This window comes from Mus pahari, chromosome 20 (assembly GCF_900095145.1).
Source record: "Mus pahari chromosome 20, PAHARI_EIJ_v1.1, whole genome shotgun sequence".
In the NCBI taxonomy this organism is placed as follows: Eukaryota; Metazoa; Chordata; class Mammalia; order Rodentia; family Muridae; genus Mus; species Mus pahari.
Genome location: NC_034609.1, coordinates 37397536 through 37418693, shown reverse-complemented (window position 1 = coordinate 37418693; position 21158 = coordinate 37397536). Strand labels below are relative to the sequence as shown.

The following is a 21158-nucleotide window of genomic DNA, read 5'->3' as shown; positions in this document are numbered from 1 at the left end:
TATACATTATAATTATGACAATATTATAATTAGCCACTTTGGAGACAGGGGCAGGAGGGTGGCAAGTTCAAGACCTTAGGCTGTAAGATGACTTCAAAGTCAAGCTGGGGGCTGGAGAGATGGCTCAGTGGTTAAGAACACTGACTGCTCTTCCGAAGGTCGTGAGTTCAAATCCCAGTAACCACATGGTGGCTCACAACCACCTGAGTTCAAATACCAGCAACCACATGGTGGCTCACAACCACCTGTAATGAGATCTGACANCCTCTTCTGGTGCATCTAAAGACAGTTACAGTGTACTTAGATATAATAATAAATAAATCTTTAAAGACAAAAACAAACAAACAAACAAAAAAGTCGAGCTGGGTTAAATGGTGGAGCTGTAGTTTAGGGTTCTGTACTTGTCTAGAAAGTATGAAAGCTTAGGTTCAATCCTATTACCACAAAACAAGAGCCATACTTAGTAGATGATAAGAAAATAAGCCTTTACTATCTGCAGATTCTTGTGTGTATTGGTTTATTTTATACCTTGACATCTGTGCCGGTTAGTTGGTTGGATTGTTTGTTTTGCTTTGTTTTGCCAACTTGACCCAAGCTAGAATCGTACGGGGGGGGGGGGGGGAGAGCCTATGTTGAGGAATTGCCTCCATTGGTAAGCAAATCTGTAGAGTACTGTTTTTATTTATGATTGATATGGAGTGTCCAGTTCAGTATGGATGGTACCAGCCAAGCAGGGAGTCCTGGGTTGTACAAGGAAGCAGGCTGAACAACAAGCCATGGAGAGTGATCCAGTAAGCACCATTCCTCGGGGTCTCTGCTTCAGTTCCTGCCTCCAGGTTCCTCCACTGAGTTCCCTACTCTAACGTTCCTTCGTAATGTTACCTGAAAGTATAAGATGAAATAAACCTGGTCAGTGCCTTTTCACAGCAATAGAGAAGCAAATCCGCTAAACAGAATGTTCTTCCATCGGAGAATGGAAACCTCGTTTGAGTCACGGCTGGTGGTGATGGAGGCGGTGCCCACACTTAAGCCTCCTGTCCTTGACTAGTGCTGTCGGCTACAGAGAGACGACGTTGAGGCTGTCTCCTTGACAGAACCACTTACAAAATCCAGAGAGTGGAGACAGGAGATGTTTTGAGTTATGTGAACAGAACACACTGACTCCTGCTTGTCACAGGCTGCTGGAATCCAGGCATGTGACCCTGATGGCCCAATAGTGACTTCTTTTAGGAATTGTGGGCCAGGGCACTGTTTTTTTTTTTTTTTTTTTTCCTGAGACATTTCTAAAAAAGGAAAAGGCATGAAGCTACAGGTTTCATAATGCAATTTTTGTTTAAGCATATCATAACTTTCTTGGACCAATTTGCTTGCATTACCTGCTCCCCTTCCTCTCCTGACTCTTCCCAAATATCCCCCTGTCTTAGTTAGGGTCACTGTTGCTATGACAAGACACCATGACCAGAAACAACACGGGGAGGAAAGGGCTTCTTGGGCTTATGCTATCACTGGGCGTCTTCAAAGCAAGGCAGCACAGGCACTCAAACAGGGCAGGAACCTGGAGGCAGGAGCTGATGCAGAGGCCGTGGAGGGGTGCCGCTTAGTCACTTGTTCCTTGTGGCTTGCTCAGCCATATTTCTTATAGAACCCAGGGCCACCCTCTCAGGGTTGTCCCCACCCACAATGGGCTGGACCCTCACCCATCAACCACTCATAAAAAAAAAAAAAAAAAATGCCCTACAGGCTTGTTTATAGCCTGATCGTCTGCAGGAATTTTCTCAGTTGAGACTCTAAGCTGTGTCAAGTTGACATAAAACTAGCCAGGATTTACCCACTTGTATTTTTTTAAATTATTTTATTAGATATTTTCTTCATTTACATTTCAAATGCTATCCTGAATGTCCCCTATACCCTCCCCCACCCTGCTCCCCTACCCACCCACTCCCACTTCTTGGCTCTGGCGTTGTTCCCCTCTATGGGGCATATAAAGTTTGCAAGACCAAGGGGCCTCTCTTCCCAATGATGGCTGAATACGCCCTCTTCTGATACATATGCAGCTAGAGACACGAGCTCTGGGGGTACTGGTTAGTTCATATTGTTGTTCCACCTACAGGTTGCAGACCCCTTCAGCTCCTTGGGTACTTTCTCTAGCTCCTCCANTGGGGGCCCTGTGTTCCATCCAATAGCTGACTGTGTGCATCCACTTCTGTGTTTGTCAGGCACTAGCATAGCCTCACAAGAGGCCGCTATATCAGGGTCCCTTCAGCAGAATCTTGCTGGCATGTGCAATAGTGTCTGGGTTTGGTGGCTGATGATGGGATGGATCCCCGGGTGTACCCACTTGTATTTTTATGTAATGTTCCGGGCCCCTCTCTCTTATGCGCGCGCGTGGCACACACACACACACACACACACACACACACACACACACACACACGTGACCTCTCTTTTCTGAGTCTTAGTTCTCTTAGCAGTATGCTCACCTGTTTTATCCTTTTCTTCACCAAGGACACAATCTCCTTCCTCTGTATGACTAAGGTAAACTCCACTGTACACCACATTTCCTTTATCCATTCTTCTGTTGATGGGCACCTTAGATGGCTTTATAACTTGGCAAACAGGTTGCTCTTCTGTGTTTACATCAGTTCTAACAGATGGTTCTTACAGCCATCATGACAGGATGGAAAAGGAAGTCCCGGATCCTCCTGGTGATGAGGTCTTCAGCAGTGTGTGCATCTGACTGCTATTAATTACCCTGACTGCTATTATCCTTGAGGCTAATCTGGTCAGTAGCACTGTAGACTCCCTGAGATCCACACCATACCAATAATGAGAGAATGAGAATGTTCATGTGCATATGTATTTGGAGGCCAGAGGTTAGCCTTGGGCATCATTCCTTAGGTGGTAGTCAGTCATCTTTGTTTACATATGGGTGTGGTGTGATGGTGTGCTCTCAGGTATGCACACAACACATGATTGCACACGGATAGCCAGGTACGGACCTCCAGGAGTCTTTCTCAATCACTTCTGTGTTATTTTTGGTGGTCTCTCATAGACCGTGAAGGCCAGGATTTCAACTAGACTGTCTAGCAAGCAAGCCTGTAACATCATCTACTTTCTCTACCCCGAGCAGTGTGTTTACAGACTCATACTGCCATGTCCAGGTTTATATAGGTTCTGGGGGATCTAAACTTGGATGTCTATACTTGGGCAGCAAACACTTTATTAACTTAACCATTTCCTTCTGTTTGGGCAGCAAACACTTAACTAACTTAACAAAAACTGAACTGTCTTGTTATGCTTGGATAGCAACCACGATACTAACTGTCTTATATTTTGAGACAAGGTCTTTCAGTGGCTCTGGAGTCTGCCAGATTGGTTTTGCTGGCTGCCAATGAGCCTCATGAGGTTCTGCCTGCTTCCCCTCCCTAGCCGTGCAACTGCAAACAAGTATCTAACTTTTTAAAAAGCAAACAAACAAACAAATAAACAAACAAACAAACATCCCATGGGTTCTAAGAATAGAACTTTGCTCATGAGGTTCTCTTTCCAGCCCCCAAAACTTCTTTTGATTTGATCTAGATTTGATGTTTATATTAGAGCCCTGAACATAGCTATAATAAAATATTAATAAAGGACAGGAACCATAAGGCTGCTATTAGTAAATATCCACACTCTAACTTGGGTGTCTTCGGGTTGTAGAGTTCAGCTGCCCCAATGCCTTCCGGAAAGTAGGCAAGGCCTGTGTAGTTCACATCAACAGTGTGAAGGGAGGCTTTCTGTACCACCAGAGAGGTCAGCCATCTAACCAGCAATTACACTGCTGTCAGATTGTAAATACACATTTGCAAATGCCTCTGTAATTGTCCAGAAATGGCTCAGGCCTGCTCATGCAGAGCTAGTTGCAGAATGTTAATGGGGATGCTCACCCAACATCTGCTTTCCTGGTTGGATCCAGATTTGCACCATTTAAACATTGATGAGCATAAAGCAGTGGACTGGGTACTTGCCTCCGCCAACTTCAAGGGGGGAAAAAAAATACAACCCAAAACTCAGCAGCAATGGACACTTTTCTGACAGACAGATAAGTTTAGGGAGAATATCAGGTTTCAGCTATAGTTATGAAAATCTAATAATACTTCCCAGTAGGATGTGAAATTAGCATCGTGGAGTTGTGGTTATGTGGCTTCACTTACCAGCCTCTCTGACCTTGGCACAGTTAACATCCTAATTAAACAAAGAAATCTCTGCTGGGGTGGAGGCATGGTCTGTGGTGAAGGCTACTGAGGAGGCAGGAGATCTCAAAGCATGCAGTTTGAAATGCGTGTATCTCCTATTTGGGATTTGTGCTTGAAATAGGTGTTTTATCTGCCATCAGCACACTGGGAGATGGTTGGTTATATTTGGAGGTCCATGGGCTCCTCCTGTTCATCTGTTTCTGTTGCTTGGGAAGTCCTGCCCCCTCCCACACAGGTCACAGAGGCTTTCACGCAGGGAGTCAGAGCTGGGGATGTCAATTTTGCTTCCAATCCCTTGGACTTGGATGAATATCATCTTGTTCTCTCTCTCTCTCTCTCTCTCTCTCTNTATATATATATATATATATATATATATATATATATATATATATATATGGGTTGCAGCAGTATTGTAATGAAAGGACTCAAAATGACAATGCAGAAAGATGACAGAATTTTATTACTGTCATCTATCATTGACCCATGACAGGCTGCTTGGCTTCAGAGTCACTCAGAGAGCCAGGCGCTGACCATTCTTTGCTTTCTGCCATCCCCTTGCGGAATTTCCCCACCCACCTGGTCATGGTTGGGTTGCAGATATACCTACACTGTAGCTCACGGAAGACAGAAAGCGGGGCTCCTGGCGAGCTGCCTTTCTCTCTTGAATCGAACGAAAGTAACTGGGCAAAGTCATCTTTCTCCTACATCACCTTGTTGCTGCAAACTGAATCCCAGGGGGTCCACTTGATGGCAAAGCTCCTGGGGAGACTGCTGACTCAGCTTAACCTCTACTATCACAGAATCAAGGGAGGGTAAAGTGTGTGTGTGTGTGTGTGTGTGTGTGTGTGTGTATGTGCGTGTGCGTGTGCGTGTGTGTGTGTGTGTGTGGACATGTGTGGGCATTTGTGTGAACATCAATCTTATATGATATTCCTCTGACACCCCCAACCTTTTTTTTTTTTTTTAAACAGAGGCTCTCATTGGTCTGGAGTTTGTCAAGCAGGGTAGGTTGCCTGGACAGAAACCCTCAGAGGTGCCTGGTTCCATATCCTCAATTCTAGGATAACAAGTGTACACCACCACACCTGGACCATTGTACATGGGCGATAAAACTCAGAGCCCTATGCTTGTGAGACAGGCACAGGAGGGTAGGTTTGAACCATTAGCCAGAAGTTTTTTGTTATAAAACAATGGATTAAAAACATATTTCAAATACTCTAAAATAAGATGAATTCTGCAAGCCATATATTTGACAAATATTTATTAAGTGCCTACTATGTGACAGATAACATGACGAAACATGACTAAAAAATGGTGCCATTTTTTAATGAGTAAAATTATACTCCCCTGTCAGTGCATTTTTCCAGTTTTGAAAGACTTTTAGTGTTCTAAAGCAGCAACAGGAAGTCAGGCAAGGCCCTCACAGCCAGCCACATTGTAGGAAAATATTCACACCTGTCAGATGCCGCTTGCTAACACTGTTGTTCTGAGCATAAGCTCACACAAAAACCTCGTGTACCTTCTTTTGGGTTTCGGGGTCTTTACAGCTTGCTTAAAAAATATCTACGAAGAAAGGTCTTTTCACAAGATGGTATCAGGTCATGGAGATCAAGATCAATCTCGAAGGAAGGACTTTGGTCCAAAATAATTAGGGCAGCCAACACAGCCAGTTTTGCGGTCATTCCCTTGATTAGGTACTTCACACCAGTCTCAGGGTCTGTGTACTCAAAGCAATGCAGGACGAAACGATAGCCAGAGCGTGTGATTTGCTTCTGGTAGTAGACTTTTGGATGGAGGAAATAGTCCAAAGGCATAAAGAACACTTCCTTCACTTCTTCAGCATTAGGTTGGGCCTGGAAGTTGTGGTCTAGAAAACCCACTACGGGGGTCACCAACTCATCATTCTGAAGGCAGAAACCAAAGTTCACAAATTACAAATTATAGTGATACCATTTCAAATATTAAACTCAGGCCACTTCTAGGAGAGGGAAGAACAAAGCTATGATATACGGCATAAAGTGGGCTGGGGTGGCGATCCAGACACAAATATGTCCCCCATGTGAGAAAGATCCTTCACCTGTACTGGCATCTCAGAAGACTCTGAAAGTGTGTGTGTGTGTGTGTGTGTGTGTGTGTGTGTGTGCGTGCGCGCACACACACACACACACACACAAATACTGGTATGATTGTAATGGCTATGAAATGATGTTATTAAAACCATGATCCACTTGACTTAGGAATCAAATTTGTGTGAGTATGTCTACTTTAGAGAGCCTTCTGTGTAAGTAAAGATGCAAGAGCAAGGCAGAAACATTATCTGCAAACAACTCCACACTCCACAGTGGCTACTTCTCACTGACAGACACGTAGATTAAACTCTCACGGATGTCACGTACCCTTTCCTCTTGTTGTGAACAGGGGGAGGGTGTCATATCAGCAGAAAAGTGGCATGATATTACTTGGGGCATACACTACATGTTTATAATATACATATTTGTATTGTAATGTTTTATTTAGGAAGTACAAATGCTTGCAAATGGCCCTGAGTATCTACTGGATTGAGGGTCTTTACCTCTACTGGAAAGCCTGCAAGGGAGACAGGGACTGAACACAGGTATGGCCTCTAGTTTGAAGTTCCTTAGTCATCAAAAAGAGACTGGGAAAACCCAGAGGCAGGTACACTGTGAGATGGGTGTCCAGAGAAGGTTATACAGGCCTATGGGAACCTCTCATGGTAGGGACACAGCCAAAGAACGTCTAAGAATGGAAACAGGCCATACAATTATCTATACCCAGGGTGAATGACAACCTTTGGATAGAGAGGAGACAAGAGAAACATAGACCCTAAATGCCCTATCTGTAAATAGAAAATCTGTAAATCTGAAGTCACAGGTCACCAAGACCCACAGCCTCGCTGGGTCTCAATTAAGGGCACACTTTCAGAGGTCATGGGATTTCCTAGAGCAGATACTGAGCCAAGGGCTTAAATGCAAGCGATTTCTTACAAAAATGCTGCCGGGAGAAAGTGGTAAGAAGCTAAGGAGGGAGAAAAACAGCTTAGTGACAATGACAGGCAGGGTGTTGTGGAGAATACTGTAGCTAGAGACAAGGAACTGGGCTTCCATGATTGGCCCCAGCTACTGGTGGAGGACACCTTGGCAAGGGTGTCAATCCAGGGACTTCTGACGCTCTGTGTGTAAAATGCCCTTCAAGCTATCTCCACCTACCCATTGGTGAGTTTTAGCAGAGAGCTGCTGGCTACCAGAAACACATAGAGGGATGGAAGGATGGATGAAGAGGTCTCAAGAGAACTCCAATAGGGTATGCCAGAATGAGCTGTTTGACTACAGACCCCAAAGCCATGGGGCCAACTAACCATGGGATCAGTACCTCTAAATCTATGAGCTGAAGTCTATCTTCCTTCTATGTTCTAGTTTCATATCTACTGCTGTGACAAAACACTCTCACCAAAAGTCACTTTGGGACAGAAAGAGTTATTTGTCTCACAAATCTAGTTCATAGTCCATCACCGAGGGAAGTCAAGATAAGAACTCAAAGGAGGACCTGCTTGCTATTCCACACAGCATTACCTCTGAGCAAGAAATTCAGTTCACAGCCAAAGAAATGAGGCAAGAACCATGAATGATGCTGTTTTCTGGCTCTTGGGCTAGTGTATGCTTAGGTAGCTTTCTTAGAGCCTAGGACCACCTGCCTAGGGGATGGTGCTGCCCACAGTGTGCTGAGCACTCCTGCATCCATTAACTACAAAGACATGCCCTGCTCTGTCTCTCTGTCTCTCCCCCCTCAGAGAGAGAGAGAGAGAGAGAGAGAGAGAGAGAGAGAGAGAGAGAGAGAGAGAGAGAGCGCACAATCTGATCTGATCTAGATAATTATGTTCAGAATCTACCCAGGTGATGCGATTTGATGTTTAAAACTAACCATCATACCCTATAAGTTGCTTAGCTCAGGTTTTTTGTTAAGAGCAGCAGAAAGCTAACTGAGGGATTTGTGAACGTCCTTATTCTGTCCACCCAGGTACAATCCCAGGGATAGTGGAAATGAGGCTACTCTGACTTAAGGAACTTTTAACAACATTATCTTAATCAGTCAACAAGGGCCTAAGCTCAACTACCCCAAATGTGTTGGGAAATTTGCAGACGATTGAAAATCATCCCATTAGAAAATGTGTCTAAAGAGGAGGAAGCTGCCATATTTCGCTCTCATTTATGTTCTCTTCTCTCTGCCTATCTCTGTCTTCCTGTCTCTGTGTATCTGTCAACTGGATACAATCTCAAATGTAGAATGGGGTCAAGGACAGAAGGGAAGACAATAGGAAAAGTAGCTAAAATAGTGTGGGTTTAGTTCATAGTAATGTTCTAACCTTGTTTCTTAATTGTGGCCAATGTATCACAGCAGTGTCAGGCATCATGGGAGATCCTGGGTACCATGACATGAAAACAGATGACTTCTAATCTGTCATCATTCTGGGCATGCATTTAAACCGTTATACTACGTTTATACTGATAAAAAAAAAATAATGCTGGTATAGAAGTTAAAATTGACAAGAGATCCCCCTAAAGTCCATCCGCAATAGCCAATGAAAGCTGGCTCTCCCAGCTCCAGGCTTTCCTACGCTGTTTGGTTTATAAGATGTAGAAGTCCCAAGCCACATAGGAGTGTAGGGGCAAACAGTAGCAGTTTCTAGGCAGCTTGTCAAATACTCTTGTTCTCCTCCCAGACTCTTATCCTCGTCTAACCAAGAAGGGCCCAGAGGATGGAGAGGTGTTTCAGCAGTAAAGAGCACATGCTGTTCCCATAGAGGACCAGAGTGCGGGTTCCTAGCATCCTTCTCAGGTGGCTCCTAACTGTCTATCACTCCAGTTCTTCAGTGGACACTCTCTTTTGGCCTCTGTGGGATTCTAGATGCCTAGTCTCCCCGCTACATCTACATAAATAAAAGTAAAATCTTCTTTTAAAATTCTTTAACCATGAGGTACTGAAACTGAAGGACATCTAGTATATCTTAAAACTGCCATGATAACATCAAGCGTGAGACATCACTACAGATCCAAGGACCACAGCAACCTGACAATCAATACAGGGCAGTATGTATGATGATGCTGAGAAGAGAAAGGCATCTAGTCCTGTGACAAGAAGACTCTATCCAAAGGCGTGCATCAAAAATGAATGACATTCAACAGAAAACACTGGGCCCCTCCAAGGGGATACAGTTTAGTATGCTGCATACTAGTGCATTATTTTCAACTGAGTTCTTAAAATCTGTGTGTCCTGGAGAAAAGTACACACCACCTGAACATCAATGGGACAGTTCTGAGTACACCCAGAGTTCCACAGCACCAGTCTGAGACTCACTGAGGTGGCTCCCCTCTTTCTTCCTGGATGGAGTGTGAAGGGCCACAGAGCTCACAAGGAGCAGAGTCCACACAAGGACTCAGTTCTCCTGGCTCTGCACCCAGTGCTCTTGGGAATTATGTGGAAGCCCCGGAGAGCTCAGGCGGGCCCATGCCAGTCCTTACATAAAACAGATACGGCACCAGGTGAGAGACCACCTCCACTTGGTGGGGATGCAGCCCAACCTCCTCCTGGGCTTCACGGAGAGCAGTGGCTGTGTCATCTGTGTCCACCGGGTCCCTCTTTCCTCCAGGGAAGCAGACTTCTCCGGGGTCCCTTCTCAGCTGGGAGATTGAAAGGACAAAGTCACTAAGCAAGATTGCAGTTTTAGAAGCATTTAGGCATTCAACAAGTATCGACTCAGCATCTACAGAGTCCAGGATGTGTTTTTTCCTTGAATCCTTAAGACAAAACAAAACACTAAAGCACCAGGCTGGTGAGATGGACTCTGCAGGGAAGGGCACACATAAGTTTGAATCCCAACCCAACCTGGTGGAAGAAGAAAAGTATGATGCTTGAAAGATATCCTCTGACCGCACATGAACGCCACGGTACATGCGTGTACACATTCAACACATACACACATGTGCACATGCACATTCACATCTTACTTTGTTATTTTAAACACCAATAACTTTATTAGAAATGTTGGAAAATGTCTGTTTTTAAAAAAATCCCGTATCATGAGACCATAAAAACATTTTTACTCAATATTAAAATTAAATTCAAGTTTGCTACTTATTTGTGTAGTGTGTGTGCTACTTTTATATTTTACAATATACCCCTTAGATAAGATTTTTTAATATATTATATCTAGTACCTATATGCTATGAGAATATTCTCAATGGAAGTCATAATTTAACTATATAAATAATGTATGTACTTGAAGAAATATAACACTGGATGCATAACACACCTAAAGATGCAGGTTTATCTTGTTTGGCAAACTTACAAGATCATAAAATTTTTTCTGATTTTAATTCATTGATATGTTTTAAGTGTTGCTATTTATTCAAGATTTTATATATATATATATATATATATATATATATATATATATATACACACACACACACACACACACACATGGTTGAGTCCAGTTGCATTCATTTTCTTACAAATGCTATGTACACACACACACACACACACACACACACACACACACCACATTTTTCCTGATTCATCCCTCCACTGGTAGCCATCTACATTGATTCTGTAGTTAATCTATTGTGACTAGTGCTGCTAGGAATATTGACATGGAAATCTCTCTGTGATTTGTTAGTTTGAAATACTTTGGTTAAAAAGAGTGGAATATCTGGCTTAATTTATTTTTTAAACTTCCAATACTGCCTAGACTAATTTATGTTCCTACCAGCCATGTACAAAGGTTCCTTTCTGCCCTCAACCCCACCCTCTCAAACTGTTAAAAGAAAATGTCAATAAAAACTTTTCAAAAAATAAGTAGTGATTAAGACATCCAATGTTGATCACTGACTTCCACACAGATGCAAATACACACACACACACACACACACACACATACACAAATACATCTTACAGTATTAACCTTTCAGATTTCTCTCATTCCCGATATTTTTGTTCTACATGCTTGTAAAAGACAACATAAACACGGAAGCAGACAGACACCAATGAGGGTTATAAAAGCTAAAAGAAAGGACACTATAAAGACAGTGCTATTAAGAGATGATTTTGGTAAATCCTTTATGGGTGCTTACCATTCTCAGGGCATATGTTTTGTATGGATTTTTCTATAAGCTGTTATGTTTGGGGAAAAATTGAGATGGGGTATCAGACAGCCCAGTCTGGCCTCAAATTTGCTATATAGTTAAGGATGACCTTGATCTTTGACCTTACTGCTCATCTTTTCATTGCAGGGATCAGGGTCTGCACCACTGCACCCTGTTTTAGGCAGTGCTGGGGATCAGACGTAATGGTATTAATAATAATAATAATAATTATTATTATTATTATCATTATTATTTTGATGATGATGATGATGTGTAGCCATACCTAACACCTACTTTCAGGATGCTCTCCCCATTCCAAGAGGAAACCACATCCATTAAACACTCTCCATACTCCCTGGTCTTTGCTTTCTGTCTGAATGGATTACCAGTTTCATGGGAAACACATGGCATGTGACCTCATGTGTCTCTGCATCTCATTTGTGACGTTTTCTCATGTTGTATCCCTGGCCAGGGCTTCATTCCTGTATGGCCAGACAGCATTCCTTTGTTTGTACAGATCACAAAGTATTTCTGTTAATGGGCACACAAACCACACTAGAATTATTAATTATTTATTAATGAGTTAATAATTAATAATAAATTAATAATTTGCTTATTATTTATTAATAATGGTGATCCCATTACCATTATTTCTTTTTTCCCAGAAAGGATAAGACACCAAGAGGTTAAATTACCTGACGACGTTCACACAGTGAGTTATAAATTACAGTTCAATTCTAGACACTGTATCCTTAATCATCACACCATTTATTTATTATGAGTTTCAAGGGCCACCGGGATGGCTCAGCTGGTAAAAGCGTGTGTTATGCAGGCCCAATGACCAGAATTGATCCCTAGAATCCACATAAAAAGCTGCCTCTGATGGCATACGTCTTCAGTTCCAGAGTCCTTACAAATAGGCCGAGGCAGGAGAACTGGCCAGGAGCTTGGACTTTGCTCTATTAATCAGTAATCCTACAGAATGTGAGTCTATCTGGATTAAGCTCAAAGAGCAGTGTTTTAGGATTTCCCCTGTCCAATCACACTAGGGCAGTGGGAGGCCTGTGATTGGTCAGGGAAAGGGAGGCGGAGCTAAGAGTAGCCAAGAGAGGAGCGTCTCAGGCTAGGAGGAGAACCAAGATAGCTGTGGACAAGTACCCACGTGGCATTTTCCAGCCACCAAGTAGCTATGATTTCACAAGGTTAGAAATATTGGGAAAAATCTTTTATCATTATCAATTGGCTCTGAAATTATTATATTGGCTTCTTGTAAATTGCGATATTATTGATACATAAATCTGATTGGTTAATTAAGTTTTAAGAGTCTAGATTCTACCAGGGTACTGCGTATTACGATGTGATGACTGACCTTGGGGTGCATGGTAGTAAGAGGAACTGGGGGTAGGGGGGCACCAAAGAGATGGCCTGGTGGGAGTCCTGTAGTCCTGCGTGGCCAGAGCGTTGGTGGGCAGGCAGGCGCGCAGAAGCATACATAGTCCAGCCCCGTGGAGAGTTGGCAGGTTCATTTTTTTTTTTTAATATTTCCCACAAAAGGACAGTGTTTGAGATCCTGTAGCAGGGTAATTAAGAGATAACGTCATGCGAGAACCTGCGCAGTAATAAGGTAGAAGAAGAGAAGTGACTCAAAAGTTGTCCTCTGGCTCCTTTACAAGAGGCCACAGCACATGCATGTTCATACTCAGACACACATATTAGATAGATAGATAAATAGACAGGTAGGTAGTTAGATAGATAGATAGATAGATAGATAGATAGATAGATAGATAGATAGCATTTGCTAAAACACAATGTGACCAAGGAGTCATCTCTTTCTCTGTTTCTGCACCCATGTCCCCAACTCCAGTCCTTACTGGTTTTAGCACCATGTGTCTCCATGTGTGACATTCCAGTCATGTCTTCCTTTCTCATCTCTGAGAGGTGCATCCCTCATCCCTCTCTTTTCAGCCAGTCCAACCCAGTTTCTCTTACAACCTCACCTATCTATGTCATTGTAGAGCTTGATTCAGCAGGACTCTTTGGCCAGCTTCTTGCCAAATGTGTGCAAAGATCACAGCAGCATGCACCTGTTAGAACCACAGGGTGGTTACATGAGCTGAGGCTGCTGTGAGTGGAGCTGTGTCTAGCTCCCAGACAGGGTGATATAATGAGGTCCTCTAATGTCACTTCTTGATGTCCAGCGTTCAACTGAGATGTCCTGTTGGCATTTTTAGCACCGGGGGTGACAGAGCTTTGAAAGGAAAGCTAGAAGCCTGCTTTGGTCTGAATATCTGTTTCTTCAAGTGTTGAAATCCTAAGTCACAGGGCAATACCACTCAGTGTTGGGGTTCTTGGGAAAGCATAATGAGCAAGGCTCTATCAATGAGTTAAAGCATTTATAAAAGAAGTGCACAGACACCTATTGCTCCTTTTGTACCATGAGCACACAGGGAAAACCATCATCTGTGAAGTACAAAGAGAAGACAGCACCAAGTGCTTGATCCGCAGATGCCTGGATACTGAACTCCCCAGCCTCCACAAGCACGGAAATGTTTGTTGCTCATGAGCCATCCAGTATAAGGTATTTTGTTACAGTCCTTTGAGAGGACTAAGGCTGTTATGAATTTTATTTAGCTTTCTATAGCTGATTACTCTGCCTTAGCAAGCTTGTTATTTTCATTCATTCATTCATTCATTCATTCATCCATTCATTTTATTTGGCAGTGCTGAGGGTTGAGCTAGGGCTTTGTTAATACTAGGGAAGTATTCTGCCGTTGTGCAGAACTCCCAGCCCTGCGCAAGTCATTTGAAGACATAAAACATGGGCAGTTCCTCCCTGCTATAAATGAAGAGTTCTACAGGATCTGCTTCAGGAGCCATGGCCTCACACATCTCATCAGTGACAGATACCGAAGTAGGGAGAGGAAGGCTGGGACATTTTCTGTCTACTGCAGCATGTCTTACAAAAGGCTTAAAAAATGCACTTCCTCCCGAGCACCCAGGAACTCCGTCCAACCAGTGGCATGGGTTCCTTCTGGTCTGGGCCAGTGCCCTGAGCAGACCTTGGATGCAAACTCTGCAGCCAGTTCCACAACAACCAGAGGAAGCTCCACTCCCAGGTGCTCTAACACACCTAGGATCACAGGATCAGAGTTGAGGAGGATACAACATCTGCCCCAACACCAGAAGTAACTGAGACCAGCGGGACCCAAACACCTAGGAACTCAGCCTGACCAGTGGCACGGGTTCCTTCCAGTCTGAGCTGGTGCCCTGAGCAGACCTTGGGCACAAACTCCACAGCCAGTCCCACAATACCCAGAGGAAGATCCACTCCCAGGTGTTCTAACATGCCCAGGACTACAGGATCCCAGGATCCTAGGAGCTTGGTCACACAAGGATATCAGGGACCCAGAGGCAGCTTGAATCCCAGGAGCTCTGACACACCCAGGATCTCAGGATCGCAGGATCCCAGAATCACAGGATCCCAGAGACAACTGAACTCTGAGGAGTTCTGATACAACCAGGATCACAGGAAGGACAGGCTCCAGTTAGATGTAGTGAGGGCAGGTAGCACTAGAGATAATCAGATGGCAGGAGGCAATCATAAGAATATAAGCAACAGAAACCAAGGTTACTTGGCATCATCAGAACCCAATTCTCCCACCATAACAAGTCCTGGATACACAATCACACTGGAAAAGCAAGATTTGGATCTAAAATCACTTCTCATGATGGCGATAGAGGACATTAAGAAGGACATAAATAACGCCTTAAAGAAATACAGTAGAATACAGGTAAACAGCTAGAAGCCCTTAAAGAGGAAACACAAAAGTCCCTTAAAGAATTACAGGAAAACACAATCAAACAGGTGAAGGAAATGAACAAAACCATCCAAGATCTATAAATGGAAATAGAAACAATAAGGAAACCACAAAGGGAGACAACCCTGGAGTGAGAAAACCTAGGAAAGGGATCATGATTTAATAGATGCAAGCATCACCAACAGAATACAAGAGATAGAATAGAGAATCTCAGGGGCAGAAGATCCCATAGAAAACATTGACACCACAGTGAAAGAAAATGCAAAAAACAAAAAACTCCTAACTCAAAACATCCAGGAATTCCAGGGCACAATGAGAAGACCAAACATAAGGATAATAGATGAGAAGGAAGATTTCCAACTTAAAGGGCCAGTAAATATCTTTACCAAAATTATAGAAGAAAAGAGGTGCCCATGAACATACAAGAAGCCTACAGAACTCCAAATAGTTTGGACCAGAAAAGAAATTCCTCCCATCACATAATAATCAAAACACCGAATGCACTAAACAAAGAAAGAATATTAAAAGCAGTAAGGGGAAAAGGTCAAGTAGCATATAAAGGCAGACCTATCAGAATTACACCAAACTTCTCACCAGAGACCATGAAAGTCAGAAGATCCCGGGCAGATGTCATACAGACCCTAAGAGAACACAAATCCCAGCCCAGGCTACTATACCCAGCAAAACTCTCAATTACCACAGAAGGAGAAACCAAGACATCCCATGACAAAACCAAATTTACACAGTATCTTTCCAGATATCCAGCCCTACAAACTATAATAGATAGAAAACACCAATACAAGAAGGGAAACTACGCCCTAAAAAGGCAAGAAAGTAATCTTTCAACAAACCCAAATGAAGATAACTACACAATAATTCCACATCTAACAACAAAAATAAAAGGAAGCAATAATCATAATAATTCCTTAATATCTCTTATCATCAATGAACTTAATTCCCCAATAAAAAGGCGTAGACTAACAGACTGGATATGTAAACAGGACCCAGCATTTTGCTGCATACAGGAAGTGCACCAGTGTTCACTCTTTATTAGATATAGTCTAATCCCCTGCGTGATGGGCCTCTGGGTAAATTGCGAAGGACTATCATAGTGATTTTAATTAATATGGGTGCAACTATTCTCTGGAGAAAGGATCCTGGCCTGTATAAGGTGGAAAATAGAAAATGCAAGTTCAGCAGTGAATGATAGTGTTCCTTGCTTCTCATCTGCCTCAAGATCCTGCTACTGTGGATTTTCCACCATGAGTATGAGTGGGGATTTTGAGAATAAACCCTTTGTTCTACACACACACACACACACACACACACACACACACACACACACACACTTCCTGTTACATCACCTCTCAAATGTGATTTATTGTTTGCACATTCAACACAACAGTAGCCAGTGACAGGGGTGTCCTCTAGGACTCACTGGGCTTGATAGAAATATAGACCTGATTTAGAATGTGTTTTGAAAGCTCTTCAAAGAGACCAAAAACATGCCAATTCAATTCAAGTGGCCTTCCACCTTGACTCCAATTAACAGGGAACAAGGACCTTTTGGGTTCCTGAGAACTCTGTCTATTCTTAATAAATGTTCTGCTGTGCTGAAGCAAGCCTTCTTGTGCTCTGTTGGATATTAACTGTTTTTTAAAATGACCTCGAGGAGCTGGAGAGATGGCTCAGCAGTTAAAAATGCCTTGCTGTTCTTGCAAAGGACCCTGGTTCAGTTCCCAGCACTCACATGGTGGCTCATGACCACCTAGGACTCCAGTTCCAGTGTGTTCACACTCTCTTCCTCCGACCTTATGTGGGCACTGAGCACATGTGGTACACCTATATTCATTCATTCATTCATTCATTCATTCATTCATTCATTCATTCCAGCAAAGCACTCTTACACACACAGAGATAAATCTTCAAAAAATTAAAAGTAAATAATAAGAATGACCTTTATAATCGTCAGGCATAACTGTTGTTATCAAATCAGTACCACTGGCCAGAGGCTTTAGTCTTATATTGGCTTTATTGTTTTTCTGATAATCAAAACACACACACACACACACACACACACACACACACACGAGAGAGAGAGAGAGAGAGAGAGAGAGAGAGAGAGGGGGGGGGGGGGCAGCGGTGGAGAAAGGGTTATAAGCACTTCATCTGTGCTTAGGAGCAGAGCTGAGAACAGATCCCATTTCCCTGGTTTCAGTTCTCTCCTTTGAGAAACTGGATTTTGATCACTACACAGACGTGTATCACTTGCTTGTTCGACAGTAAAGAGGATCACCACAGTTCTGTTGAAATCAGTGTATCCAGGGGCTGGACAGAGCGTTCTGCAGTTGAGCACACTGCACTGGTGGCCTGGGTTCAATTCCCCGCACCCACATGGCAGCTCACACCTGCCTGTGACTCCAGTCTCAGGGCTTCTGACACCCTCGCACAGGTAAAACCATCAATGCACACAAAATAAGAGTAAATTATGCCAAAGAGTATGAATCAGGGTATTTATTAACCTATTTCTTTATTTACAGACATATGCTGTCAGTGAGACAAGTTTTTAAATTATTCTTCTTGAAAGGCCATGCTATTTTGTGTTCTGTTTATTTCTCTCTTTGGATGACCTTGAAATATCCATTTCTTCAACTCTCTCTGGGAAATATTTCCAACAGTAAGGAAGGGCATCAACATGGGAGAGACAGGGACATTTAGCCTGGTATTGCTGTGAACTGAGAGGGTTCATAACTTTACCCCTGCATTCAACACGGGCCACTGGCTTCAGGGCTAGGCCACTGACAGTATGTCCTAGTTTACCTAAGGTGGATTAGTCATTCTTGATGGGGTGATTTTTCAACCCTACTCTGCCAGGATTACTGGCACTGTCTGGAGACACGATGTCATCACACAGAAGTGCCTGTGTGTGCTGTTGACATGGTAGAGGTCAAGACGACCCTAAATATCCAACAGAGCACAAGAAGGCCCCTTAACGAAGAGTAATTTGGACCCAAAGGCTGTTTAAGCACTAACATGAAGAAACCCTGGTCTAAGAGTGTTTTCTGTTTCCTATAAGTTTCTTTTCTTCTTCTTTTTTCTAAAACCTCTTTTTGAAAGTGCTATGTTGGGTAGAGGAGGTGGCTCAATGAGTAAAAAAATGTTTGCTTGTGCCAGTTTGTATCTCCATTTTACGAGGTTGGCATGGCTGTGCGTATCTGAGCCTCCACTTCTGAGGTGCGGTGGAGAGAGATTGTGGCAGCATTCGAGCTGTGCCTATACTAAAACCACGAGCTCCAAGTTCAGTGACAGGCTCTGTCTCAAGATAACAAGGCAGGTAGTAACAGAGGAGGCCACTCATTGTCTTCCCCTGGTCTCTGTAATCATGTATAGATACACACACACACACACACACACACACACACACACACACACATGCACATGTACACACACACACACACACACACACACACACACACACACACACACACACAAATAAATGAACACCAAAACTTAAAAGTCAGCCCTTGGGAGGCAGAGGAAGGCAGAATGTCGTAAGCTCAAGGCCAGCTTGAGCTACAGAGCGAACAAACCAGTGTCTCAAAAAATCACCGAATAAACAAACAAAAATCCCATTTCATCCCCTGCGTCCATTATCCTCTCCCTCCTCTCCTCATCATGAGATTGAAAGTTCACTTGATAATAGCAGCCTTGAGATGAGGGCGCAGTGACAGAAGGCTTTATAAAAGCCCCGCGATGTCACAAAAGTGTCTTGTCACCTACCTTGTCTGAGCGGACTGTGAACATCAAGTACAACTTTTCTTCTCTGGCCAGCAGTGGTAGAAGGACAGAGTATTTATTAGAGGATAGGTGAGAATATCTGGTCCCGACATCAAACTTTCTTAAGCGAGCCTTGGCATCATCTATCAGACTGTTTCTAAGAGGAAGACACGACAAAATCTTGAGTAAGCAGAGCTTCGGCAGCAAGCACCTAGCCCTGCCAATCTATGTGTGTGTCGGGGGAGGGGTGAGGGGGGGAGAAGTGCGCACGAGTGTGTGTGTGTGTGTGTGTGTGTGTGTGTGTGTGTGTGTGTGTATTGGATTTCATTTCTGAGTCCCATTATAGTTTTTCAGTAACCTGGCAGAAATCACAGGCATGTGATTTAAATGGCATGTGTTGGCAAGACTGAGTGAGTCAAAAACACCAAGCCCACGTCGCATACAGAGTTGGCTTTGAAAGGCAACTTAAATTTAAAATCCCCAGTGTAAGCCAGGTTATGCATGTATGCTATGCCTGCCTGTGAGAGGCAAAGGTGGGAGAACCTGGAGTTAATGGCGATCCTCAACAACAAGGTGAGTTCAGGGCCTGTCTATGACACGTGGCATCTTACCTCAAGAAACCAAACCAAACAGTGAGTCTGTATGGTAAAACATTTCCACAATAAACTTTAATATCTGTAAATAAACTGGACCTCACTGTAGTCCCAGCTGTTTGGGAGGCTGAGGCAGGAGGATGATAAGTTCAAGGCATCCTTGGTTTACACAGTGAGTTCAAGGACAGCCTTGAATGCTTGGGATGCAGCTCTGTAGTAGAGCATTTGCTGTGTAAGGAAGGCCCTGGTTCTGTTCCCAGTGCCTTGGAGGAAAAATTATTGCTATAAGAAGACAGGACAGGGGTGCCAAAAATCTCCTTCTGAGGCTTGCCTGGTCCTTCCGCCATTCACAAACCCAGATACCTTGTAAATGCAATTCTCAAACTCAAACAGCCACAGGATCTGCTACAAGGCGGCATCCAACAGATTCCTCCAGCACTTACCCCAAAACCTGACTCGGTGACTTTGAGGTAAGGCCTGAGCATGAGCTCTTGATCCAACTTCCAAAGGGACAAGATTGCTGCTGTGGCAGCTGTACTTTGAGACTGTACTTTGAGAACCATTACTAATAGTTACCACCAAAGTTTAGATATAGCACCCCCTGCCCCGTCCATGTGACAGAGAGCTGGCTGCAAACCAATCAAATGTCCTGGAAAGGGCCAATGAAAGCTGGCACACAGTACAGCCAACACTCATAGGCCTCTGTCCAGAAAAGACAATTAGCAAGCTAAAGAGAGAAAAGGCTTTTAAACAGCCCCTAGAACGGCCCAGAGGCAGCAGGAAAATAAAAGTCTGTTTCAAGACTATACCACCAAAATAGGAGTAACAGCTCTGAAAAGGGCTGGCCCATTCTGTGTTGAGTTCTCAGGACAGCCCTGTAGTATACGTGAGTCCAGGCTGGGAACAGCAATGCCTTAACTAAGAACCTCGATCATGGGTGGAAGAAGCCACCCCAACTCTGTCCCCAGGAGCAGAAGAGCAAAGTTCCGGCTGGAGGGGAGCCCTGAGGAGCCTGAACTGCAGGGTGGATAGGTAGGGCCTGCGCAGTGATCGATCGGAGCCCGGCTAGGTCGGGCTCCGGTGCCTGGAGCCAGAGAGCTTTACCTGACAGGCTCCGGGAGTCCACAAGGTCGCTGCATCGGCCCTGCAGTACCTTTCTTAGCAGCGGCTGGAGACTTCAGGAAGCAAATAGTTGTGACGCGCATGCGCTTAGTAGCCCCAGCCAGAAATGAGGGCGGGGACTTCGCCGGGAGGAGAGGCTGAGGGCGGGGCCCTTCAAAGAGGCCCCAAGGTGCTAGACCTTGGGAGGGACAGGGCCTATAGGTGGGGCGTGTTCGGGGCGGAGTTAGGTCCGAAGGTGGTGCTGACCGGGTTTAAAGTGTTGAATACACTAAAAAAAAAAAAAAGATTGCTGTCTAATAGCGTGGACTTCTTCAAAACCATGGAGCATGTGAGAAAATTTGCAATAAGCAATTGTAAACATTACTTAATTAAAAAAAAAATATTACGCTTGCGGGCATGGTGGTACTTGCCTTTAATCCTAGCACTTGGGAGGTAGAGACAGGCAGATCACTG

The 21158-nt window shown here is 43.8% G+C and overlaps 1 protein-coding gene across 1 annotated transcript; it reads right to left on the bottom strand.

Moving 5' to 3' along the window:
• Positions 1-5481: 5481 nt before the first annotated feature.
• Nudt7 (nudix hydrolase 7) lies at positions 5482-20807 on the bottom strand. The gene is made up of 4 exons (XM_021220626.1): positions 20688-20807; positions 18994-19147; positions 9773-9931; positions 5482-6139 (listed from the first exon to the last, which is right to left on the bottom strand). Exons 1-4 carry the CDS (start codon positions 20786-20788, stop codon positions 5777-5779), a joined length of 777 nt encoding a protein of 258 aa, XP_021076285.1. The 5' UTR covers positions 20789-20807; the 3' UTR covers positions 5482-5776.
• Positions 20808-21158: the final 351 nt, after the last annotated feature.

What these genes read in the sequence shown, in the direction of transcription:
- Nudt7 (XM_021220626.1), bottom strand. Translation starts at nt 20,788, where the DNA reads ATGCGCGTCACAACTATTTGCTTCCTGAAGTCTCCAGCCGCTGCTAAG. An exon ending in TCACAGTCCGCTCAGACAAG is followed by an intron (nt 9,932 to 18,993) that starts GTAGGTGACAAG and finishes TCAATCTCCCAG; the next exon opens with CTGAGAAGGGACCCCGGAGA. An exon ending in TGGTGCCGTATCTGTTTTAT is followed by an intron (nt 6,140 to 9,772) that starts GTAAGGACTGGC and finishes TTCTGCCTTCAG; the next exon opens with AATGATGAGTTGGTGACCCC.